Source organism: Aptenodytes patagonicus, chromosome 7 (genome assembly GCF_965638725.1).
Source record: "Aptenodytes patagonicus chromosome 7, bAptPat1.pri.cur, whole genome shotgun sequence".
NCBI lineage: Eukaryota > Metazoa > Chordata > Aves > Sphenisciformes > Spheniscidae > Aptenodytes > Aptenodytes patagonicus.
This window is the reverse complement of record NC_134955.1, coordinates 61,257,977-61,283,728: the sequence shown is the minus strand read 5'-3', so window position 1 is coordinate 61,283,728 and position 25,752 is coordinate 61,257,977. Positions and strand designations below refer to the sequence as shown.

General features: G+C 43.3%; 1 protein-coding gene across 3 annotated transcripts in view; it reads left to right on the top strand.

Moving 5' to 3' along the window:
* The window catches only part of CDC42BPB (CDC42 binding protein kinase beta), a 102,648-nt gene extending 81,393 nt beyond the window's left edge, over positions 1-21,255 (top strand). For 2 of the 3 annotated variants that reach the window (XM_076345496.1, XM_076345495.1), the window contains 11 exons: positions 507-588; positions 3,880-4,096; positions 4,200-4,262; positions 11,044-11,640; positions 14,264-14,361; positions 14,473-14,557; positions 15,488-15,608; positions 15,699-15,816; positions 16,920-17,028; positions 17,119-17,189; positions 19,270-21,255. In XM_076345496.1, coding sequence (XP_076201611.1) covers positions 507-588; positions 3,880-4,096; positions 4,200-4,262; positions 11,044-11,640; positions 14,264-14,361; positions 14,473-14,557; positions 15,488-15,608; positions 15,699-15,816; positions 16,920-17,028; positions 17,119-17,189; positions 19,270-19,401 — 1,693 coding nt within the window. In that variant the 3' untranslated portion in view covers positions 19,402-21,255. Of the gene's footprint in view, positions 1-506; positions 589-3,879; positions 4,097-4,199; positions 4,263-11,043; positions 11,641-14,263; positions 14,362-14,472; positions 14,558-15,487; positions 15,609-15,698; positions 15,817-16,749; positions 16,789-16,919; positions 17,029-17,118; positions 17,190-19,269 lie in introns of all 3 variants that reach the window. The other variant, XM_076345497.1, reaches the window with a different exon arrangement.
* Positions 21,256-25,752: the final 4,497 nt, after the last annotated feature.

Here is a 25,752-nt window from a genome sequence, read left to right as displayed (position 1 = left end):
AAAAGTTGTTCTGAAGTCTGTTTATTTTACTGTAATAGAGAATAAAATCTAGCTGTTTTGAAAACCCTTATTTGAATCCCACAAACTATAATTATGTTGCCAAGAGCTTTTTATGTGATTTTTCTTTTTCTCCAAAGGCCCCTCTCTTGCTACACATTGAGGTATGAATTATTCATTTCTAATGTGTCTGCTGGGCTGGAAGAGCAATATTCATGCTGCTAATTGTAGAATAGGTGTGGTCAGTAAATCAAAACTACACAAAGCCACCCCACTTAGCTTCAGGTGGACTGAGTTACACATACTGAATGCTGTAGAAACATAACTAAAGCTTGTGAGTTGTTTGGGTCAAGGATGGTTAGAGCATAACAAAGCAGTGATGGCAGTTGTGACCTCTGTGTGGTGTTAGGAGATTGCAGCCTATTGAAACAGTTGTGGTATCAGTTAGATTTTGCTGAATAATGTTAGTGTGTGCATGTATGTGACTCTCTTGCTCTCTTTCTTACTAGAGATGAAGATTTTTGTGTGAGCTCTGTTCTAGCATCGGATGTAATACATGCGACTCGTAAAGACATCCCTTGTATATTCAGGGTATGGCTACCAATTTACTCTTAAAGAAAATAAAGTTAAATACCAGTGTTTTGTTTTGATAGTGAAGTACGTTATCCATATTTAATGTTTTTTAAGTTTTGCAAAGTATAAGAATTTACAAGAGGTGCTGAAATGTGTAGAAAAACAATATGATACTCCACTTATAACTGAATTGTAAAGAACAAAGTTCTCCTCCTTTTGCTGCTTCCTTGTATATAAAGTCTGGCTTTTTGTTATTTTCTTGATTGTAATTCAGTATATTTTTGTCTCCTCTTCCATTGGTATTACTAGATCCTGGTTTTTCTTTCTTAGCTTTGGAGGACGCTTGCTTTAGGAACTGATGCTGTAACAGAGTAGGCTGAAGCTGGGTTGTGCTCACTGATTCTAGTTGCCATATATTGTCTTGTATAAAAAAAAAAAAAAAAAATTGAAATTTCAGTTTCCTTAATTTCATATTTAAGTCTAGTAGAAAAAATTTAAAATAAGAGAAAATAATTAGCTTAGTTATAATGTCCTCTTTGATGTATGTTCTATCTGAATGCTGTATTTAGTTTTTAAAACCTAGGAAAGCAGTTCCTGTTGTTACGTGAATTATATTTAATCTGGAATTTTAAAATATAGAGAAGAGTACCTTAGTAGCCAATATATAATTCCTTGCATTTGAGTACAGAAACTCACTGTTTTCAGCATCTCTGATCCTCGGTCATTTAAAATCATATCAGTGGAACATGGAAGCCAAAGAGCTGACAGTCACATGCGATGCCAATCATTTGGTCCTTTAGGGTTTTACTTAGGAATGTCTTGGCTACTTGAATGCTTCTGTGGCTTTGCTTTTCTGCTTTTTTGTAGAAATATTTTCTGCAGTGGATTTTCATCCTTTTGTTTACTACTACTTTTACCTTAATTTTCCTCTTACTTGTTTATAATTTTTTTTTTTTAATCCCATCTGCCTGCTCTCTTCTCAAATTAGCAAATGTGGAATACTATGGGAAAGGGCTTCTGAGGAGAGAAATTGAGCTATGCAGAATGGTGGTCAATTCATTTAAGAACAAGGCATCCATAGTTTAGCCTGCTTGACTTGCTGCTCTAATTTCTGCCTGCAGTTTTTAACTGAAAGGGTATCTAAGAAAAAAACCTTCTGTCAAATATCCCCATGTAAGAATACTTGTGTGGATAGACATGACAAAATGTCTCCACAGTCTGATCAGATTATCCCCTACTGGAGAGATCTGATGAATTAACTAGAAGCCTGGTGTGTGAGTATATCTATTTAGATACCCTGTTGACAGGGACCAGAGAAGATGCTGCCAAAGTCCACCTCTTTTCTCAGTTTTATGTCCTCCTTCAAAAGAAGGAATTCCTAAAACTGGAAACTAGTGATATCTGATGCAAGAGAGTCTATTTTCTCAATTTCATTTAATTCTAGATCTGCATCTTGCTGACATAATGACATAGAGTGGCTTCTACACAGCAGTTAAAGCTGTTACTTTTCATTATCTGTAAAAATGTGGTCCTTTTTTCGTATGTATTATTTCACATAACATGTGATGATATTGGTGGCCCACCAAAGACAGATTTTCATTTCTTTTGGATCTTCCGCCAACAGAAAGCAACACCAGAATGCTGCCAAACACTAAAATATTCGCACCTCTGACACCCCATGAAATCAAGAAGAGGAAGCACATGTCTCAAACTCAAACATCTCTCCTTGGTAACCAGTTTTTAAAGCTGGATGTTAGGCCGCCCTGGCATCCAGACACTGCAGTCTCAGTGCTGCCATCGATATGTTTTTAATAATAGTGTAAGAGTGTCTGTAGTGGAGTCCTTCCACAGCTTAGCAGTTTGAGTTAAGAAGCCTTGAGTTTCATAGCAAATACCGGGTTTTTGTATGATGAATAATGCTAAGCAAATTATGACCAACTTCTCCCGTTTTTTTCTGCATTTGAATGCATGTAAGATGCCACCTTCAAAAGACTGAATACATGGTGGTACTTCAAAGAGAAAACCATAGCTGGTCTGGTTTTGTTTTGTTTTCAAGTTTAGAAATATTATCCATTATGCCTCCATCCATCTTTAAAATATTAATGCTTAGTTACAGTTTAGGACATGAACAAAGCTTGACACAGAGTAATATGAGCTATGAGCAATTGCAAACTATTCAGTTATTTTCCTACTGCTCTTCACTTTCATCTTACTTCTGGAGTTCTGTCTTTGGCATCCTGTTGTCCCAAGTTTACTTTCAGTTGTGTGTTTTGGTTTTTTTTTCTTTAAGATGAATATTCTTGCTTAATTCACTCTTTCAGGAAGTGTATGTTGCATAACCACATCATCCATCTTCATGGTGATTTTCTTATCAAGGCATATAAGCTGAAGATGTGTTATTCTGTATATGAATAGTTATAGCCTTCAGTTTTGCACTTTTGCACCTTTTGCTGCTTTTTTCTGTTTAACTGTTGTTATTCTAAAAGTCTCTTGTGAGGGCTGATACTGGCTGATGGCCTGTTTGTCTGTGACTGAAAGCATAGTTCCCATGATCTCACAATTCCTACGATCTCTTCAGACAGGATACAGAATTAATATTAAGAATTAGTAAGTGCATACTTTGGCCAACAGAAAATTCCTGGATCATTTTTCTATTCAGAATACATTCTCCTTTGAGATCTATAGGATGATTTCCCTGAAAATTAAGTGAAGTCATTGTGATTTTCTTTTAACTTGGGGAAGTAGAAGAATGCAGTACTTTAGTCTCAAAAGATTGTTTTCCTCCAGAGCTTTTAATGCAGATATGATGTGCTTTTCCCCCGGACAAATACTTTTAAAATTAAGTAGCAAATTCAAAATCTAGAACTGATCATAGCAATGCCATTGGGTTTATATGCATTTGACTCAGAAAGCCTGTGTCATTTTCAGTAAGTTATTAAAAGATGGTGGGGGGAGGGATCGGGACAAATTATGGCATGCTACTGAAATTCCAGTTCAGAGCAGGAAGGAGCCTTTTGCTGGCATATATTGATTATTGTAGGAAAGGAATGTAGTGTTCCTTGCCCATATTTTAGGATTCCGAATGATTAAGCAAGACTGAGTGTTTTTAAACAAAACCACTGAGGCTTGTGCATTTTTTCAAAGCACTGTGGCCATATTAGCTGTGTGCTGTGTTGTATACCACGCAGGTACATCATCGCATTGTTACGAAAAAGTGTACTTTACTTTCACAGTTCTGTGAAGTATATAATACTGACAAAAAGGACTTTTATTACTCTTACTAATTTCGTTTCCTCTGTCTGTTAAAAGGTGACAGCTTCTCTCTTAGGTTTGCCTTCAAAGTCTTGTTCTCTACTGATCCTGACGGAAAATGAGAATGAGAAGAGAAAGTGGGTTGGAATCCTAGAAGGGTTGCAGTCTATCCTGCACAAAAACAGACTGAAAAACCAGGTTGTGCATATTCCACAAGAAGCCTATGACAGTACACTGCCTCTTATTAAAGCAAGTTTAGCTGCTGCTATTGTAGGTATGTTTGGTTTAACTTTTGTAAGTGAGAGTGAGTTGTTGGAGCTTTTAGATGGGATTAAGTATAGCTGAATTAATAGCCTTTTTTTTCCTTCCTGGTTTAGATCGAGATAGAATAGCAATTGGTTCAGAAGAAGGACTGTATGTGATAGAGGTGACCCGTGACGGTAAGTTAGGCCATAATGCATGCAGTAATTACATACAGAATAATGAGCTCCATAACTTTTAGTGCTGTTACAATATAGGTTACGCAACGGCTCTTCATGTATAGTAAGTATTAAGCACCCAGTTAACTGATGAGAAGGAAAAATGAATGTGAGATATAAGCACTAATTTGGTCATTATCATTACATTCAGTTGACTGGCTGAAATTAAAGGGATGGGTTACTGGGCATATTCTGACACATTCTCACCTTAACTGTGTTCCCACAGCAGGTAGCAAAATGCTTCACCACACAGAGCACGCACAGCACACGCAGCAGCAGTTGATACACAGGGAATTATCAAGCACTTACTAAATAGAACTTGAATTGAGTGAGAAGAACTTGACATGGAAACAGACTTGTTCCAACCTGCACCATCAGAGGACTTAAACTGCCATGAATGAGAAGTTAGACAGTCAGTGCAAGAAACACAAGAGTTTGTAGACTTTACACTAAAACCACCATGTATCGTTGTCTGTTTCTTCCAGAAATTTGACAACCACTCACATTGTTTAAGACCAATGATGGCCAAAGCAAATGCCTTGCTTGCCCCTTTTCATTATCTCTTTATTTCCCTGACCCCATGCTTCCTCCTGAACCTGCTTTTTCCTTCCTGTTCTTAATGCATTCTGCCCTCTGCTTTGGGAAAAGTGGGATCAGTTTAGCGTGTTCTTTCTGAAGACTTAACATGTCCATTCGAGAAATTCGCAGAGTGTGCTCCAGGTACCACAGCAAAGTGTATGCTGTGCAGTCACTGGGCAGCACAGGCATACCCCTCTATCGTTGAATTATTAGGCATCATAGCTAGGGAGTAAGGGAGACATTTTTCCCTTTAACCTGATATACTGAGCGCAAACACAAATGACAATGGGAGACATGCCTTGGTATGGTGGGGAAAGCATGGAGGCCAAAAGGATTGCTAGCACGTGAGCATGGGGATCGTTTGGGGTCAATCCATACAAAATGCAATTTTAAACATGGAAAAGCAAAGAACAAGTCTGGTTAATTTTGCAGTCTGCTTCCAAAATAAGATACTCTTATTTTGAACAAACAAGTGAACAAAAAAATGAAAAAAACTATTTGAGTTAAACTGAATTTATAGAATCATAGAATCATTAAGGTTGGAAAAGACCTCTAAGATCATCGAGTCCAACCGTCAACCCAACACCACCATGCCCACTAAACCATGTCCCTAAGCATCTCATCTACACGTCTTTTAAATACTTCCAGGGATGTTGACTCAACCACTTCCCTGGGCAGCCTCTTCCAATGTTTAACCACTCTTTCAGTAAAGAAATTTTTCCTCATGTCCAATCTAAACCTCCCCTGGCGCAACTTGAGGCCATTTCCTCTCGTCCTATCGCTTGTTACTTCGGAGAAAAGACCAACACCCACCTCGCTACAGCCTCCTTTCAGGTAGTTGTAGAGAGCGATGAGGTCTCCCCTCAGCCTCCTGTTCTCCAGGCTAAACAACCCCAGTTCCCTCAGCCGCTCCTCATAAGACTTGTTCTCCAGACCCTTCACCAGCCTCGTTGCCCTTCTCTGGACACGCTCTGACACCTCGACGTCCTTCTTGTAGTGAGGGGCCCAAAACCGAACACAGTATTCGAGGTGCGGCCTCACCAGTGCCGAGTACAGGGGCACGATCACTTCCTTCCTCCTGCTGGCCACACTATTTCTGATACAGGCCAGGATGCCATTGGCCTTCTTGGCCGCCTGGGCACACTGCCGGCTCATGTTGGCTGTCGACCAACACCCCCAGGTCCTATTCCGCCAGGCAGCTTTCCAGCCACTCTTCCCCAAGTCTGTAGCGCTGCATGGGGTTGTTGTGGCTGAAATGCAGGACCCGGCACTTGGCCTTGTTGAATCTCATACAGTTGGCCTGGGCCCATCGATCCAGCCTGTCCAGGTCCCTCTGCAGAGCCTTCCTACCCTCGAGCAGATCAACACTCCCGCCCAACTTGGTGTCGTCTGCAAACTTACTGAGGGTGCACTCGATCCCCTCGCCCAGATCATTGATAAAGATATTGAACAAGACCGGCCCCAAAACTGAGCCCTGGGGAACACAGCTCGTGACCGGCCGCCAACTGGATTGAACTCCATTCACCACAACTCTCTGGGCCCGGCCATCCAGCCAGTTTTTGACCCAGCGCAGAGTACACCTGTCTAAGCCGTGAGCCGCCAGCTTCTCTAGGAGAATGCTGTGGGAGACGGTGTCAGAGGCCTTACTGAAGTCCAGGTAGACCACATCCACAGCCTTTCCCTCATCCACTAGGCGGGTCACCTGGTCATAGAAGGAGATCAGGTTGGTCAAGCAGGACCTGCCTCTCATGAATCCATGCTGGCTGGGTCTGATCCCCTGGTTGTCCCGCTCATGCCTTGTGAGCGCCCTCAAGATGAACCGCTCCATAATCTTCCCCGGCACCGAGGTCAGGCTGACAGGCCTGTAGTTCCCCGGATCCTCCTTCCGGCCCTTCTTGTAGATGGGCATCACATTGGCAAGCCTCCAGTCGTCCGGGACCTGCCCCGTTAACCAGGACTGCTGATAAATGATGGAGAGTGGCTTGGCGAGCTCCTCCGCCAGTTCTCTTAGCACTCTCGGGTGGATCCCATCCAGCCCCATAGACTTGTGAGTGTCCAGGTGGCGTAGCAGGTCGTTGACTGCTTCCTCTTGGATTATGGGGGTTTATCCTGCTCGCTGTCCCTGTCTTCCAGCTCAGGGAGCTGAGTACCCTGAGGATAACTGGTCTGCCTGTTAAAGACTGAGGCAAAGAAGGCATTAAATACCTCAGCCTTTTCCTCATCTTTGGTGACAGTGTTCCACCCCACATCCAATAAAGGATGGAGATTCTCCTTGGCTCTCTTTTTGTCATTAATGTATTTGTAAAAACATTTTTTGTTGTCTCTAACAGCAGCGGCCAGATTGCATTCTAGCTGGGCTTTTGCCTTTCTCATTTCCTCTCTGCACGACCTAACGAGATCCCTGTACTCTTCTTGAGTCGCCTGCCCCTTCTTCCACAAGTGGTAAACTCTCCTTTTTTTTTTTTCTTGAGTCCCAGCAAGAGGGCCAAGACAGCCTCCGACCACCACATCTCCCACCAGTCCTTCTCTGTTTGTAAGCAGCAGGTCGAGCGAGGCACCTCCCCTGGTAGGCTCCCTTACCAGCTGTGTCAGGAAGTTGTCTTCCACACACTCCAGGAACCTCCTAGACTGCTTCCTCTCTGCCGTGTTGTATTTCCAGCAGACGTCCGGGAAGTTGAAGTCCCCCACGAGAACAAGGGCTAGCGATTGTGAGACTTCTGCCAGCCGCTTGTAGAACACTTCATCCGCCCCTTCATCCTGGTTGGGTGGACTATAACAGACTCCCAGCAGGATATCTGCCTCGTTGGCCTTCCCCCTCATCCTTACTCATAAACACTCAACCGTACCATCATCACAATCGTTGAGCTCTATACAATCGAAACACTCCCTAACATCCAGGGCCACCCCACCGCCTCTCCTTCCTCGCCTGTCCCTTCTGAAGAGTCTATAGCCATCCATTGCAGCACTCCAATCATGAGAGTCACCCCACCATGTTTCTGTGATGGTGACTAAGTCATACCTATCCCACTGCACAATGGCTTCCAGCTCCTCCTGTTTGCCGCCCGTGCTGCGTGCATTGGTGTAGATGCACTTGAGCGGGGCTATCGATTTTGTCCCCAGCATTGGCATGCCACCCCTAGGCTCATCTCTAGTGAGCCTGGTTTTATCCCCTTCCCCCTTCGAACTTAGTTTAAAGCCTTAGATTAGCCCTGCCAATTCATGAGCGAGAATCCTTTTCCCCCTGTGAGACAGCTGGACTCCATCTGTTGCCAGCAGGCCCGGTGCCGTGTAAACCTCCCCGTGATCAAAAAAGCCAAAATTCTGCTGATGGCACCAGCCCCTGAGCCACGTGTTGATCAGGTGTGTTTTCCTGTTCCTTTCAGTATTCTTCCCTGCCACTGTAGGGATTGAGGAAAACACTACCTGTGCTCCCGATCCTTCAACCAATTGCCCCAGTGCCCTGAAGTCCCTTTTGATCACTGCAGGACTTCTCTCTGCAGCCTCATCACTGCCAGCCTGTATAACCAACAGCGGGTGGTAGTTGGAAGACCGTATCAGACCAGGGAGTTTCCTAGTAATGTCTCTGACCCATGCCCCAGGGAGGCAGCAGATTTCCCTGTGGGACGGGTCCGGTCGGCATATTGGGCCCTCTGTTCCCCTCAGAAGGGAATCGCCTATGACAATTGCCCTCCTTTTTTTCTTAGCAGAGGCAGTTGTAATGTCTGAGGCTGACTGCCTCACCCTAGGCAACTCCCTGGATGGACCTTCATCTACATCCTTATTTGCCTGGCCCTCAAGTTCCAGGGCCCCATATCTGTTCTGTAGTTAAGTAATATATTTCTAAGAAGTAACACAGATTTAAAATACAATGATCTACTACTATTTATCCTTTTCCAAGTTACCGTAGGAAATATTAGTTATTTCTTTCTCTCTGACTTTAAAAGCACCAAACATACCTCATGAAATCCATCCTTCCTTATAACTCCTGAGGCACTCTAAATTTAAAAAATACTCTAAATCCATACTTACTGTGGTATAAGAGCCAACAGCCTTGGCTCTCTGGTAGGATTGTTTCTAACAAAATACCTAATGCTTTCTTCACCTATATTTATAACCTCTGAGCTTAGGTTCTTCTGGTGTCTTTAGCTGTCTGGGAGTTGAGGATGTTGAGGTCAGCGATACAGGTTTGTAAAATTAAAAGGTGCCTGGGTCCTTTTTTGAACTTTGGAAAAAATCCCTGGGACACTCCTGAAATACCCCTTTGACTAATTTTAGTCATTGTCGTTCAAATTTCAAAGAAGATACTTCTTTAAATTTTGACTTAATGGAAGAATTTGAATTTCCTTTTTCAATGCAGTTTAGTTTGTGACTATTTGAAATTTGGATTGTGGTCATGCTAAAACCTGCATTTCAATGTAAAATACAGCAGTGAATACAGGTTTTTAAAGACTTACTTGACTTTCAAAATAAAATGAAGTACAAAGTCAGGGATGTAGTTCTGAGACAAAAAGCAGAATGTTACTGCTTCCTCCTGCCTAGAATAAGCCATTGCCCAATTTCAGGAGAAACTGCTTTATACACAGAGATAGCAGATACTTGAAATTCTTTTTAGCAGTAATAAATGCCGTTCTTTGAGTAAACTTCCAGTGGTCACGATTCTGTAAGTACTTAGATATGAACATAACTTTAGATGTAAGTAATTCCAGAGATTCCAGTACAGCTTCTTGCATAAAAGAAAATTGCACATTTAATTTGAAAGGTCATTTCATAGAGGAACGATTATCTGCATCACTGTGTCATATGTAAATGTGAAAATGAATTATCAATTTTGGTTTTAAGTTAAAAGATGTTTTGTATGAGTTTTCTATGACCAGTTCCTGGGTGTTAATAGCACTTTTATAAATCGTAATGTCTTTTTCATTTTACAGCAGTTGTAATTTTCAGTGTTAATTAATAGCCAGCTGCTTACATCAAAGGTCTTTGGTCAGAATATCACTTAGTTCTTGACAAATAAACTAAACTGTAAGCTGGAGTTGGAGCTAGGGAAAAAAACACTTGTGTGGCAAAGTTCCAAAAGCTGGTTATTTCATAGAACATTTCTTCAGACATATCATCTATTTGTGCAATTGAGGGGATGCCACAAAACACTTGGCTTTGATTCTAAACAGCCAAAGTCTTGTTACAACTTTACAGAATTTGGTAACTTGGCTAGGTTAGTCAACTGTTACTGAAAAAATGCATATAATTTCCGGTTAATATTTCTTTTTTTATTACAATTCACAAATATTTTTAAAACATTCGGTTAACAGAAAAATGAAAATTATATTTCAATATAATTGGCTTATGCATATTATGTATTATGTTTCCTAGTTTGGAATTGTTTAGTCTTTTCTTTTTGTACCTCATGAATACTCACTGCTTTCTTGAAAGTGCCAACATACCCACCTAACCCTATTAGCTGCCTCTAACCCCATTTTAAAAAAACCCTTCAAACAGTGAAGACTCCCCAGCTTCCATAGGTTACCTAACTGGTCTTTACTCTGAGAAGGCTTTTCCTGGTGCCTGTCTTAAACCTCTCTTCCTACAGCTTAATCCTATTCTTACTTACCCTTTCCTCAGCTCGCACAGCATTTTTTTGCCTTTCCCTATAGGTGTTTAACATCCACTTACTGTACTGCTTTTGTATTTGGCTGAGACATTTGCCAACAGTACAGTGTTTTGTATCCTCAATTATCAGCATTAAATACGTTATATTTCTCTTTGTGTTCTGCTAATTCGGTCTTCCTCCATAACTTGCTGAAGATGCTGATGTTTTTCCTGAAGGCGGGACCAGTTTCAGAAGATATATGATCTTGCAGTGTAGTACAGATATTATTACATAACATTTTTTCTCCATTTATCCCAGAGGTTAAGTAGTGTTTCCCTGCAAAGTGTTGCTGAATCGAGACTTCATATCCATAGAGAGAGTTACAGGAATGCTTTGTTTCATTGTTTGTTCTGAGAACTAATAATGGAGCATTGAATGTGTGTAGTAAGTGCTCTTTCTTACCTGATCTATGTCTGTGTTTAGATTCATTTTCAGACATCAGTATGTAACACTGCAATGTTTCCAGGCCCAATGGTTTTCTTGTTTAACTTACGGCAGCTCTTGTTTCCTTTGCAGTGATAGTCCGAGCTGCTGACTGCAAGAAGGTGTACCAGATAGAGCTTGCTCCCAAAGAGAAAATTATCATCCTCATCTGCGGTCGGAACCATCACGTTCACCTTTACCCCTGGGCTTCTCTGGATGGCTCGGAAGGAAACTTTGACATTAAGCTTGCAGAAACTAAAGGCTGCCAACTGATTACAACTGGAACACTAAAGAAGAGTTCTTCGACTTGTTTGTTTGTGGCTGTCAAACGACAGGTTTTTTGCTATGAAGTTCACAGAACTAAACCTTTCCACAAAAAATTCAGTGAAATCCAGGCTCCAGGAACTGTACAGTGGATGACAGTGTTCAAGGACAAGCTCTGTGTTGGCTACCAGTCTGGGTTCTCTCTGTTGACCATCCAGGGAGATGGACAATCTATAAACCTGGTAAATCCTAATGACCCCTCGCTTATCTTCCTCTCACAGCAGTCTTTTGATGCCCTTTGTGCTGTGGAGCTCAGTAATGAGGAATACCTGCTTTGCTTCAGCCATATGGGAGTATACGTCGATTCGCAAGGTCGAAGGTCACGCATGCAGGAACTAATGTGGCCTGCAACTCCTGTTGCCTGTAGTATGTATATGTTTTTCTGTTGCCATATCCCTGTTGCTGCTTTACTTGTCTAAAAATAATGAGCATTGTATTCTATTTCGCTTTGGTTTGTCTTTCAATATGAGTTAACAGGATACACGGTTCTTCCTGATGGTAGTTTTGGACTTCGCGATCTCCTGGGCTGAGATCCTGGACACTGCAAGAAAAGAAGCCCTGTCTTGTTACAGGACACAGAAGAAAAAAAAATGGAATGTAAATTAACTTTTACGGAGCGGAGACTAGTCCTGGATGCAGGACAGTGCCAGACTACCGGTCTGTGAAATTCTTGTAAAGGTTTTTGCTCCCCTAGAGAGTGTAAATGTCTAGTTGTCTGTAGGATGTCTTCTGTGTCCTGTACTCAAAGTACAATAGAAAGGTGAAGATAAAATGTAACTACGACTCTTAAGTGTTCATAAAGATAACAAAGAAAGAAGTAAAAATATTGCTTTTGGCAGAACTGGTTGCAATATTTCTCCTTTTGGTTATATTTTAAGGGGGAGAATTTCCAAAAATAATATAGGCAGGTGGAGGGTAATTTTTCAACCGCTCTGCTCTTTTCGGGCACATTGGTTTATTAGCTAGTTAGGACGGAAGCACATGCAGAGCATTTTTCAGTATTCGGTAGTCAAAGGCAGTTCATGATAAAACCAGGATTTCTATTTGGACCTCAAATAGCAATTAAAGTGTTTTGAATGATTGAAAGCAAGAAATAGCTTTTTGTTTAAATAGTACACCGAGCAGTTAGGTGCTCATTGGTTTGATCAGGCTAGGCCCTAATAGCAGTTTGTTTAATTTTAATTGTCTTGAACTGAAATTGTTTGCTTGCTTTACTCTGACCTAGTTGCATACAGAAGTCTGAAGCAAAGGCCCAAGGAAACAATGTAGTTGCAAATTTACTTTAAAATGTTTCCTTTTCCTTTATCAGCTTTACAGTTTTTTGCATTTCAGCAAATTAGACAAGCTAGTTAATTGTTTTGTCTGTTATTATTAGAAGCTGTTCTTACTGTAAACTATTTTATAGCATTCTTGTATGTGCAATCCTGAGTGGCGTTGGCCTAGGGCTGTTTTTGCAGAAAGAGCAACTTTGTCCGCTGCCACAGGAAACTGGATTACTTCCCTTTCCATTAGCCTTGTCCTCCCTCTTCAGTCCCGGTGTCTGTCACCGGTGATGGTGGCTTTTTTTAACTGTCCCATCAGGAGATCATCAAAGTGGAAATAGTTCTCCTGCTGTTGCAGTTTCTGCTGTGGTAAAGGACCATGTTGTAGAGAGGTTTTAGGATACAATGGAGAATTTGTCTCTAGGGCATTCAGTCCCCTCACGCTAGGAGAGGCCGAGGTCTGCGCTAACACAGTCAGCTCTGTTATCTCAGGTGGCCTGTCTAGGTTGCGGTTAAACCAGCTTAATGCGCTGGTTCTGTGCTGAGTCAGTGTAGGCGTTGTGGGGCTGCTTCGCTTGAGTATGGCGCAGTGCAAAGACTTCGAGCCAGCAGGTCTCGAAGCTGTAGCGTGGGCAAGCCCAGTGCGGACACTGACGTGTCTCTCTGGGAACCATTTGAGATCTGATCAAACTCATCAGCTCTGAGTGGTAAGTGCTGGCCTTGGCAACCAGCTGGCCAGGCAGAAGCAGGTTTTTCGGTCTGATGCTCGGGTGGTCTCCCTTGACATCCAAGTCAACCATGACCCCATATAATAAATACTTGACCATAAATCACTTCTGGGATACATATTTATGATAGCTGTCCAAGGCTTTCTGTGGACAAGTTTTAAAAAATAGCACCACAACCATTACTTCAGTTCTTCTAAGAAGATTCTGTGATGTTGTTTAGTGTCCTACTGCGTTATTTTCCTTTTGTTTATTGAAGCAGCTCTTTTCTCTATTAAATCCCATAAATTTCTAGTAACTGCTCTTTACATCAGGACACAGTCTTTACATGAGCAGAAGCATGTTGATATGAAGCTCTAGGGATCTCTGCTTTTCATTTGACCTAAAATAAACTTGTCTGCTGATGCCTTTTATGCTTTTTTTTTAAAAAAAAAAAGTTGAAAAGAGAAAATGGGTTGTGGGCTTTAAGCATTGTGACATTTTTCTGTTAACCTGATGAAAGCAACCCATACATGAATATCTAAAGCTAGATAATTGTTAGCAAAAGAGGAAGGAAATTGAGAACAGATCCACATTGTGACTTCATGACCCACCTCACAGATGGTGGCCCTCTCTTTTCCCCTGCACACAGCAGATGTATAGTTAGTTTGTTGCTTCCGAAATGAAGTAATCTGCATCTGTAGAAAAGCTATTTGCTCAGTTCCTACCAAGTAGCAAATTTGTATGCATCTGAAAACTTCAGATGCCATTTTGCAATTTCATGAGATCATAATTTGAAGTTTAAAAATACTGAAAGGGTCAAATTTAAATCTTTCTATGATGCTGGCAATTGTCGTTAGCAAATCTATTATCACAAAAATATCTGTTTGAAAGTGGGGCTGGGAAAATGTGTTTTAAAATGTATCTTGCACATAGTGGAAAACTTGTAACTATTGAAATATATGTCAGTTCTGGACTACTGAAACCACATTAGGGTTTTCTGTTTGTTTTTAATCTATGCAGGTTGCAATTCGTTGTACGTAACAGTATATAGCGAGTATGGTGTTGATGTGTTTGATGTTAACACTATGGAATGGGTCCAGACTATTGGCCTGCGAAGGGTAAGTAATTTTCTTTGAATATAGAACTTAATTGGGTTAATTCCAAATGAGATGTTTCTTCGCGGTGTATGCTAGGCTTGAGTTAATTCTCTGCCTCCTTCCTCAAAACAGATCAGACCATTAAACATGGACGGCACGCTGAATCTCCTTAACTGCGAGCCACCAAGACTAATATATTTCAAGAACAAGTTTGCAGGTGAGTACTGAGCAAGGGGAGAAATGGGAAAATGATAGGAAGCTAACTGGGTAATTTTAAGCAATGTTACCTTTGCATGAGATGAAACTTGTATTGGATGCGTCTGGGTCAACACGTACCTATGTATGTGAAATTGCATTGTGATACTGGTTTAACAAGGCCAAGTGCAAGGTCCTGCCCCTGGGTCGGGGCAACCCCCAGTATCAATCCAGGCTGGGGAATGAAGGGAATGAGAGCAGCCCTGCCGAGAAGGACTTGCGGGTACTGGTGGATGAAAAGCTGGACAGGAGCCAGCAATGTGCACTCACAGCCCAGAAGGCCAACTGTATCCTGGGCTGCATCCAAAGCAGCGTGGCCAGCAGGTGGAGGGAGGTGATTCTGCCCATCTACTCTGCTCTGGTGAGACCCCACCTGGAGTACTGCGTCCAGCTCTGGAGCCCTCAACATAAGACAGACATGGAGCTGTTGGAGCGGGTCCAGAAGAAGGCCACAAAAATGATCAGGGGGATGGAACACCTCTCCTGTGAAGAAAGGCTGAGAGAGTTGGGGTTGTTCAGCCTAGAGAAGAGAAGGCTTTGGGGACACCTTCTTGCAGCCTATCAGTACTTAAAGGGGGCTTATAAAAAAGGTGGCAGCAAACTTTTTAGCAGGGCTCGTTGCGACAGGACAAGGGGGAATGGCTTTAAACTAAAGGGGGGTAGATTTAGACTAGATATAAGGAAGGAATTTTTGATGCTGAGGGTGGTGAGACACTGGCACAGGTTGCCCAGAGAGGTGGTGGATGCCCCATCCCTGGAAACATTCCAGGTCAGGTTGGACAGGGCTCTGAGCAACCTGATGTAGTTGAAGCTGTCCCTGCCCACGGCAGGGGGGGTTGGACTAGATGACCTTTAGAGGTCCCTTCCAACCCAAACTATTCTATGATTACAGCAGGAGCTGTCCTCAGTGTACCAGAAACATCTGACAACAGCAAGAAGCAAATGCTTCGAACTAGGAGCAAAAGAAGATTTGTATTTAAGGTTCCCGAGGAAGAGCGATTACAACAAAGGCGGTAAGAATTTAATCATGGTATGTATTTAATATACACGATGATATGCAGAGACTGGAAATGCTGATAGCAAAAATCACTCTGTTCTTTTAGGGAAATGCTTAGAGACCCTGAGCTAAGGTCAAAGATGATTTCTAACCCAACGAATTTCAACCACGTGGCTCATATGGGACCGGGAGACGGCATGCAGGTTCTCATGGACCTCCCACTGGTAAAATACATTTAAAAGGGAGGGAGATAATATGTGCATTTGTTCTTGCTCAGAAAAACTGTGAAGATGAGCTGTATAGGGTTCAAGTATTATCTCTGTACCAAATTCTTCTTCTAATCATTTTGAGAAAGGTGAACCTTCCTTATGTGCAATGCTTCTAAATCCTGTGCGAGGAAATACTGTTAGCTGAGTTACGAATGAGACACTGAAGGAAATAGGTATCACTGCCAGGATCTTGTTAGTAGTTTTGTAAATAATCAGTCTCTCCTTCTTCCTTTTTTTTTGTTTGTCTTCTTAAAATAACAGAATGAATTTCCTTCCCCCTCATCCTCTCAACATTCTGCTCTGATACCACCTCCAACAGGCTTTAAGCACGTCTATCACATGAGCCCTATCTCTGCTGAAATCTTTCTCCAGAGTGACCATTCCTCACTGCAAGGCTCCCCTCTGCTTTCTTCCTCTTCCTGTCCCTCCTCTGCTTCCCTAGCAAGGGTAGGAGTAGCTACAAACTGTTAGGAACTGGAATGGTGTGCTTGTGGCACTTCGCCAATTCTTGAGCAGTAACAAGGGGGGAAAAAACTCATGCTGTGGAGGTAACTAAAATGCATGTAAGTTGCAGTGCTCTATAGCATTATTTTTTTATTTTGCATTCAACAAGTACAGCATTTTGTGAGCTATTTTAGTGTCAAATCCGCAAGAGGAAGGCACGAAGGTACACTTCCATGTTTTGTACCCTCCATTTTATAGCTGCTAGTCAGGCTTTCTTCTGTCCTTCTCAGCTAGCCCAGATGAGGGTAATGCATTTGTCCTTTCAGCAGGAGGAGGAAGGAAAGCAGAGCTGTTGGTGCAGTCCCTGCCCCTTCATAGAGGGTTTGCTGGCTGACAGGTTCCAGTGGCTGCTATGGGGCTTAGTTCTTTCTCTGTCTTTCTCAGGGTTTGTGTCTGTTACTGAAAATATGTGGATGTGGTCAAGTAAGTTCAGAGTTTTTCTACCAACACTGGGTTGTAATAGCTTCAAAAGCACAGTAAAGTTTTCATGAGTAACAATTCCTAGTTGGATAGCTTTTGTTGCTGGCTAACAAGGTGTTTCATTTCAACTGTAGAGTGTCCTACCTGCTGCACAGGATGAAAAACCATGTCCATCTACAGCTAACCTCTCACGGCAGCAGCAGCAGCAGAGAAACAAAACCTATATTTCATGGCCCTCGTCAAGTAAGGCTGGAAGCAAGCTTGTCAGTTCTGAGCTGTAATTTGGCTTCAACAAGAGGTGTAAACCTGCCTTTTTTGCTTCTTTCTCTACAGGTGGCAGTGATGTGGGAGGAGCCATGCCTTCCCGAAGTATGTCCGATCCTGACCAGGAGTTTGACAAAGAGGTAAAGTAGCTTTTATTAAATGGAGACTGACAAATATCCTGTTGCTGTAGATTGTTTCCTTTTTCCAATAAATTAAATTTCTGAGGTCTTCTTCATAAAGACCATGTTCTTTATGGAGATGTTTTCCTTCCACAAATGTTTTCTCCAGCCTGTAATACATGATTGTAAATTCGATAAGCCAGCACAAAAGCAAAGCTGTGAAAAGATCTTTTTATGGTGATATTTTAAGAAGTATTATGTCTTGGATTAAGCTTTGTAGACAAGGGAAATTTGACTAACTGATGAAATGTCCTCAAAGCTCCTAAAAATGTTCTCTGGGCTATTAGCATAGAATAGCAAAGTAATACAACTAGTATACAACAAGTAATTTTCTGTGCTGCCTTAAGGAAGACTTTTTGTCATGTAACTTGAGAAGGAATCATATTTTAAAATACGTAAAACTGCTTTTAGCGAGAGTCAAAGTATGTGCCAGTAGTCACCAAACTGAAAATGTCCTGGTGTCCCTGAATCTAAGGAGAGAAGACGTATGATTTTTGTTTCCTTGATTTGTTACGGGTGTAGCTTCTTCCAAGCTTTGCTCAAGTACTGCCTGTGCAAGGGAAGTGTTAGGAATTATCGCTGGGAGGCAAACTCCTAGATCAAGATCTTTGCATCTTTTTAGTGCTTTTTGGTACCCAACTACAGGTCCATGTAATGTTCTGGATTTTGAAGGGTGTTTTCCTGAAGCCAGACCTTTGCAGGATGCCTTAGTACCCCCTAAGTCAAAGCATTTGTCCAGAGTTCTGATCACAGCCATGCTCTGACTTCCTTTGTCACCTTGAGTAAGCCATTAAAAGCATGTGAAAATGGGATCTCTAAACACAGGTATTTTTGAAACTGTCTTGATTTTCAAAGGAGCTGATGACAGACTATGTCTGTTGACTTAGTTATTCTGCAGCGTCCTTCCCAAATTCCATTACGTTCCATGCTCTAATGATAATTGCTGCTTGTAGGCACAAGTAGGGGTAGATTCTAAGGTTTTTACAATGTTTTCTTTTTTGGTAAATCTCACAATTTCTTACGACTTCTTAAATTGCAAAAGTAGTAGTTTGAAACTTGAAAAAGGCGTCTCTAATACCACCTTTTGGCGTTACACTATTTTTCCCACAGCTTTTGGCTTTATCACAGCATGAACTGGATCATGTTAGGATAATCTTGTTATAGGTGATCTTATTATTGTTTGAGCTGTGCAAAACCTTGTGAACGGCATTCTTGAAGGATGCTACCTTTCAATCTGTTTGCTATATTTATATTCCCTTTCTTGAAAATAACTTGCTGCAATGGTACCAGCTTTTCCTGTGCAGCATTTCATTAGCTGTGAATGTGTGCAGTGCTCAGAGTTGTAACTCACCAAAATAGTGGGAAACTTGCCAGCCATCCTGTTGAAGTGAGACCAGTCTGTAAATGCAAATACCCAACAACCAATCTAATGCTGGGGAAATAACTGTGGATAGACTCTCTTTATTAGATATTGATGTAGGGTGTCTCCAGTAAGTATATTCTGTTTCCAGATCTCCAGCCTGATACTTGGCAACCTTCACTCTCTTGTCAGGCACTTCACATGCTTGTTGCTGTTGCTGTTTTGTAAATAGTTCATATGCTTGTTTCCTTCCTTCTCACCAAACTGAAGATGATTTGACCGTAATTCTTTACGTCTTTATATGGGCAGATAAATCTACTCCTGGACTATAAAAATTGCTTAAAAAACACAGGCTGGTAAATCCAGAACAGCAGTGGGCAGATAGATGCGTTCCGTCAGGAAAGCTTTGCTACGGCTAAAGGAGAGGAGCCTGGGATTTAGCAATTTCCACGTACTTTGCTATAATTCCTGTTATGTCAGAAGGTCACCTTCAGGACTGCACTACAGCCTATTGACAATAATGGAAGTATTTGCATGAATTTTTAGCTATGAAATGAATCTAATACACACTGCTTCGTAGGTGTGGCTCACCCTAATTTTTGAGTGCCTTTGAAAGCTTCTGAGTGTAAAGAATTGATTTTAAGTAAGTGTAATTTTTTTTTTAATGTTTCTTGTTAACAGCCTGATTCAGACTCCACCAAACACTCTACTCCATCCAACAGCTCAAATCCAAGTGGTCCCCCAAGTCCCAACTCTCCTCATAGGAATCAGCTTACGCTAGATGGACTGGACCAGTCAACCTGCGACGCATAACACCACCGCTCTCACCATTCTGGCTTCGATCATCCACTACGCCATGGAGTATTCAAGAGCAGGGCAAAGCTGTCTCAGATGCTAGTGCCAAGACTGACACTGAATCTCTAGTGTTGTACAAGAATGATTATATATCCAGATTGTAGATACAAACTATTGAAATGAAGAAAATTCTTTACTAAATAGCAATCGAGCTTTTTATGCAGAATTGTTCACTGCTCAGTTACGGTTGATTCCTTTCTGCACAGCTGTGACACAGTTTTATTGCATAGGAGCATTTAAGGCCACCAGTAAATAGTCTTATTCTTATGCTGAAAAAGAAATAGAGAGAGATACTGATAATGTTGCTACAATATCAGGAATATTATTTTTCTATAGAATGATGTAATGTCTCATTAGCAGGAAATCCTTTTAGACACAATTTGGACCTTTAAATAGGAAATGCGAGCGGGTCTAGTTGCATCCTCAAATGAATACACTTTTCCCTTTTTCCCATAACTGTTTGTTTCCTAAATCTTAAGGAGAATGCTAGGAAGCTGTAGGTCATTTACAACATCAATAGAATCACCAGGAAGTCAAATAAAAGTTGGTTATAGTTTTGTGGCCTTTTAATTCATTTAGCCGTTACATATACAGCTGCATAACTGTCTTTCTATCTTTCTACCAACTTTTTAGTCTTGTATATAGGACTACTGCCAGTTATCTTTTACCCATACCCTGCTTTTTAGTCCTCACCAATCAGTCATTAGTCAGGACTTTTAAAATACTGGTAATTACTGCTGTGAAAAAAATTTTACTCCTAGTTCCTGCTTATCTCCTTCTGAGAAGTTGTTTCTCCTGGGTTTTTTGGTGGAAGGACACACTACATTGTTTAGCTAGCAAGCCTTCTCGTGGACGCATTGCCCTCGAAGTCTGCTTGATCTAAGGGACTATATCGCACTAAAACATCAGTCTATTTTATTGGTTACCAAAGTGGAACGTGAAGGATGTGTAACTGGGGGTGCTGCTTTTCTCATTAATTGTATCCTCACCTGCATGAAGACCCCATGATTATTAATCAAGTATTGATCATGTAGAAAAATGCACAACACACTCCTGTATATTTTGCTATGGCCCACGTGCAGTGGTGATGTTTTGCGTGTATATTTAATCTCATGCTTCCATGTATTATACATTTAGTAATCAAAGATTTGTGACCATGTTTCATTAAAAGCTTGTAATTAATTCAGTGGCTGGCATATCCAGTTTGTCATTGTCACACTAGTGTGCCTTCTGTGCCAATTTTATGACAGTTGGATGTCACTTATTTAAAATTTGGTTTAAATGGGCTGATGATATACCAATGGCTAATGTTCTTTTCTGAAACACTGTATAGGACGTGCACTTATCTTTAGTTTAAATTGAGTGTTCTAGTCAACATTTAATCCTGTTACGTTAAGTGTTCGACAGTACTTGCTCTTTTTCTCAGATTCTTGATAAAGGGGCTCAGTTAGAGCTGGACACTACTGCTTTGGGGGTTTTCTGGTTTTTACTTTTTTAATGTAAGTCTAAGTCTTTGTAATTATTGAATTGTGAGAACATTTTTGAACAATTTACCTGTCAATAAAGCAGAAGAGGGAGGTTTTAAAGTTTATAGTTGTCTGTCTTGTCAGTGGTAGACTGTTTTCACATGTCATTTGCTTTAGTTTCATGGTAAATTCATTTTGTTCACATGGACGTTTTACATAAACTGAAAGATACTTGGAAGCTCCGTACCTGAATGCTACGCGAAAGGTATGTGTTTCTGCATGTAAATGCATGTTCAGGAGCGATGGAAGTCCTTTTGGTGGAATACAGTGTTGAAATTCTGTGCCCTTGGTTTGTGTTAGAGTTGTCATTTCATCGAGTCACTGGCCCTATTAATTCATTTTTAAATGATTTATATGACCATTTCCTTATGGCTGAAGCATAGTAAGGAGGCTGCAGGATCTATTCAGACATCTTAAGTGTGATAAAACAGTAAAGACTTTTGACTTGTCAAAGCAGTAGTCCCAAAGAAACACTTAGGAACGTTTCAAGGACTGGTGTGTGAATGGTGCAGCCCCTAGTATAGCGGGTTTTTTAAAGCTCCCCTCATGCCCCGGTATTTGAGCACTGCAGAGCTCACTGTAGCTAGAACAGCGCCAGCGTCTTCCCTGGTGTGTCCTGGGGAAGCATCCCTCATCGCTTACGACGTGCCCAAGTGCTCCTGGGTTGCTTCTTGACTTGTCTTGCCCATCTTACTCCAGGTTATCTTAATGGGGAAGGCCCAGATTAATGTTTTGGACCCTGCTGTTCCTTGCTTGACCAAACCTACCTGGGCAAGGCCAGCCGGCTGGGGCGGGTCGGCTCGGGGAAGTGCACCCGCACTCTGCCCTGGGGATAGGGGTGATAGCTGACAGGAGGTATGAGGGCTGTGTGCCGGAAGCCTTCTCACAAGTGTTCATGCTAATCAGCCTTTGACTTTTAAAAAGCATTTCTACTGCTCTTGAGCTGATTTTTCTCTGCGCAGTGAGGGCTTCAGATGACAACAAAGTCTTTAATTATGGGGGTATTAAATCATAGCACTCAGCAGTGCCAGGGCTTGGTTATAATTTAAGCAGGAGAACGTTTCTAGAAAAATAAATTAATTGCTCACTATGAATACATTATTCTTTTCTCCCCCCCCCCCCCCCCCCCCAAGTCTGGCCAAGCAGAATTCCTCCCCAAGTCCTCCACCACAGCCCTTCAAATCTCCTGTTCCCTTAAGGCTTCTGATGCTGGTTACCTAAAGAGTCCTCCTCAGTGCTCAGGAGAACTTTTAGAAATGCAGAAATTCAAGACTCTATGTGAAATGTTCCTCTGATGGTGCACTTTCTTCTCCCTGGAGGCTACCAGTCTAGTATTGCAAGTGAGGAATTGAGTTATGCAAGGAACGAGGATAATTTGGTCTGCCTGCTCCTCTGCCCGTTCCATTTTCACAGGGGCATTACATCAGGTCCCAAAGCCAAGGCGATGGGCATAGCACTCACCAGAACACGTTGGTCACTCTAGCACAGATCTTCGCCCTGAAAGGCTGTGTATTTTGGAATGCATCCTGGTGTCACTTGCTACCCAAGAACTAAACCCATCTGCCAACACCTCTGTCTGTAGCACAGATGTGCTGAGAACAAACACCTTCCTAAATGGGTGCAATCTGCCTGGGGGGGGAGGGGTGCATAAACTCGCTTTATGTTTGCAGAGTAAGTGCTTAACGCAGCTAAATCACAGGGAAGGGACTTCACCGTGGAAATGCTGAAGGTCCAGGCACCCTCCTTGTTCTGCACAACGCCAGATTAGGCATCCCTGGGAGAAAGCAGATGCATAAAAATCTTAAGGGCTGGCAGTGGTAGTCTAACGCACTGAGAAGCAGGGAAGCATTTGAGGGAAGAGATGACTGTGGGAACTGAACTGCACCCTTAGGTGTAGTTAAGTGAAGTAACAGTCAAAGGAAGGTGTCACATCATGACCACAAACCTTGTCTTGCTGCTGAGTTTAGACTATTTTAAAAGGAAAAGGAAAAAAAGAGAGATGGTATTCTTGCATGCCGGGCTACCGGAGCATCTCATGTTCTGGTTTGCACTCTGCCCGCTCTGTACCAAGCAGCTCTGGCAGGCAGGAGTGAGGAGGACATACCAGAAAGTAGCGTTCACCTGCCCAGCCTTTGCCTTCCATTGCGGTGGCAGCAGGTCTGGACCGCCTTCTCCTGTCTGCTTGCACCCCTGTAAATGTGGCTCCCCTCTCAATTTCCCCTTACATCCCTCCTCACAGCCTTGGCGTCCTCACAGCTCGTGGGGCAAGAGCTGCAGCTGCTGCCACTCTCACCCAGCACAGAGCAGCCACTTTCCTACAGGTTGCGAGCTGCAGCCCCAAGACCTTGGGCTCACCGCTGGCAGGGCAGTGCAGCAGCATGGGGTCAGAGGGGCACTGGTTCATGTGAAGGGGCGCCACCACATCAGGGAGGCAGGAGGGAAAGCACAGTGGTTGGAAAGAGCCAGCACGATCTCGGTGCTCCCATGCAAAGTCCTCCTAAAAGTGTTTCTGGGGACGTGGGGTGATGATGAGACCGGACATCAGCTGCACGCCTGTTGCGGGATGCCAGGGAAAGCTAAACGTTGGCAGAGCATGTCCCAGTGGCGAATGATGCCCAGACTGGCGTTGCCGGCGGGGTTAGCTGAGGACAGGAGCAGAAGACAGCAGGACGTGCTCAGCAAGCGAGAGCTGCAGTGCTGCTCTCCAGCCAGAGGAGGAACATGAACTCAGGAATCAGCCAGCTCCCCGTCCTTGCAGCAAGTATTTTCCCTGCTCCCCAGTAAGATGCAGCACTTTTTTGTCACCTGACTACACAGGTTTATGCAGCTTTATTGCTTGTTTTCTCATAGATAAAACCCTCAGATTTTTTACAGCATTGCTTGCTTTCCAGTTTCTTACGCAGTCCCTGCTCTGTGGTCCCATGAGGAAGAGCAGTGCGGAGCTCTGTGTGCTGATGGAGGAGATGGCCACAGGTCTGCTGCCACCCCGCAGAGCCTTGGCCAGCCCCTGCCAAATCCCCTCCCTTTCGCTGCTGCTGCTACCTCCTGCTAAAAAAAAAAATTTAAAAAAAATTCATTGGGCCAAGTCTGTTTGCAGGCTCGGTGGTATTTTGAGCACTGCTGCCTGCTGCACAGCCTGAATCCAGCTTTGCCCAACTTCTGTGAGCGGCTGTAACGCGTGGAGGGAAGGCACAATAATATGAGTTGGTGGCCATTAATAGTGTGCAGGTTGCTTTTTCTTTTAAGACCCCGGGAAGCAATGACTCCTGAGATCTTGCCATTAACACTAATGCATCTTGCATTAGTCTGTCACAGCAGGGGACCCTTGACTCTCAGGACCAAGAGCAAAACAAAGCCATCAGGTGCCCAGCCATGCCGCGCACAGCCTCGTTGACATAAACTGCCCATCTAATGCACTGCTTACCAAAGATGTCTGCGAATTAAATTTCTTGTTTAGGTAGGATCCCAGGAGAGACCCCTACGTACCGAAACCCAGTGCGTTGCCCTGCCTGCACCGTGGGCTGTCTGCGTATGCCAGTGCGCAGGGTAATGATTATGGATACAGCTGGTTTTCCAGCAGCTGTTGGCCCCCAGCATCACAAACTGGCTCAGTTTTTTCTGCAGAGCTCCCCCCTCCCTGTGACGCTTTCTGTACGAGCGAGCGAATGTGGCTCCTGAAGGAAAAGTACAGAATGTGCTCTGCTAGCGCGCTGACAAAAATTGATCTCTACTTTAATTAAAGCCTCTATTGTAAGTGACCTCGAGCTGCTAATGCATTTTAAAAATGAAGCCTCGCCAGCAGCAAATCCATACACCACAATACAGAGGTGTTACCGGGCGATGATCAGTGCTGCAGGGCAACCTGCCACCCTCCGTGCTGGCTGTGCAGTCAGCTGCGTGTCCCTGGAGGCTGTCCCACCTCATGGGCACACGCCTGCCCGCGGCTCATGCTGAAATCCCCATGTGCCCAGGCGGGATGGAGAGCTGATGTCCTCAAATACCATCCTGCCACCATCTTGTGCGATGGTCCCTGTTGGCGCTGGGTTGTCTTTTCCCTTCCCCAGCATGCAGCCATGGGATGCGCCTGCCTCTCTCCTTCAGCACACGTCACGGGGATGCAGCCACCGAGACCCCTCACGATGCTGGAGTGAGGGGCCCAAAAACAACAGAGGGAGGGAAGCGTTTCACTCCAGGGCGAGCAGCAAGGGGCTCCCTGGGGGATGGCCCTGAGCCCTCTCCTTGCACGGGGCAGGGCTGGGGTGATGGGCTGCCTGGTGCAATGGCCTCCAGCATACAGCACTGCATCAGCCTCGGCCGGCGAAAAATAAATCATGCGTATTTAAAGGCTTGTAAGCTAGAGGCACTTCAGTCACTTGCAATGAACTGATCTGAAAGAGGAAAAGAGCACAAAAAGGCTCTCACAGGCAGCAAGTAAAACACCCAGAAGGATACAAATACCCCGCCCTCCGCAGCAAGACCCAGCCGGCAGATGCTGCGGCTGCTCTCGCAGGCACCATGGTAACATCGCGGCACCAGCGCCTCACCATCAAGCAATGCACAGGCTGACCATGCTGCACCATGTCCACACCAGGCCCCCGGCCATGGGGTGTTGTCCAGCCTCGTGAGGGCCAGACGAAGGCTTGGGGGGGTGGGGTGGGGTGTCTCCCTTGGGTTCACATCATGGGGCTGACTCTGTGCGCTGTGGGGCAAGTTTTGGGGACCTGTCCCTGGGTCACAGCTCTCCACGGAGATGCACTTGTTGCAGGACCAGGGGATAGTGGGA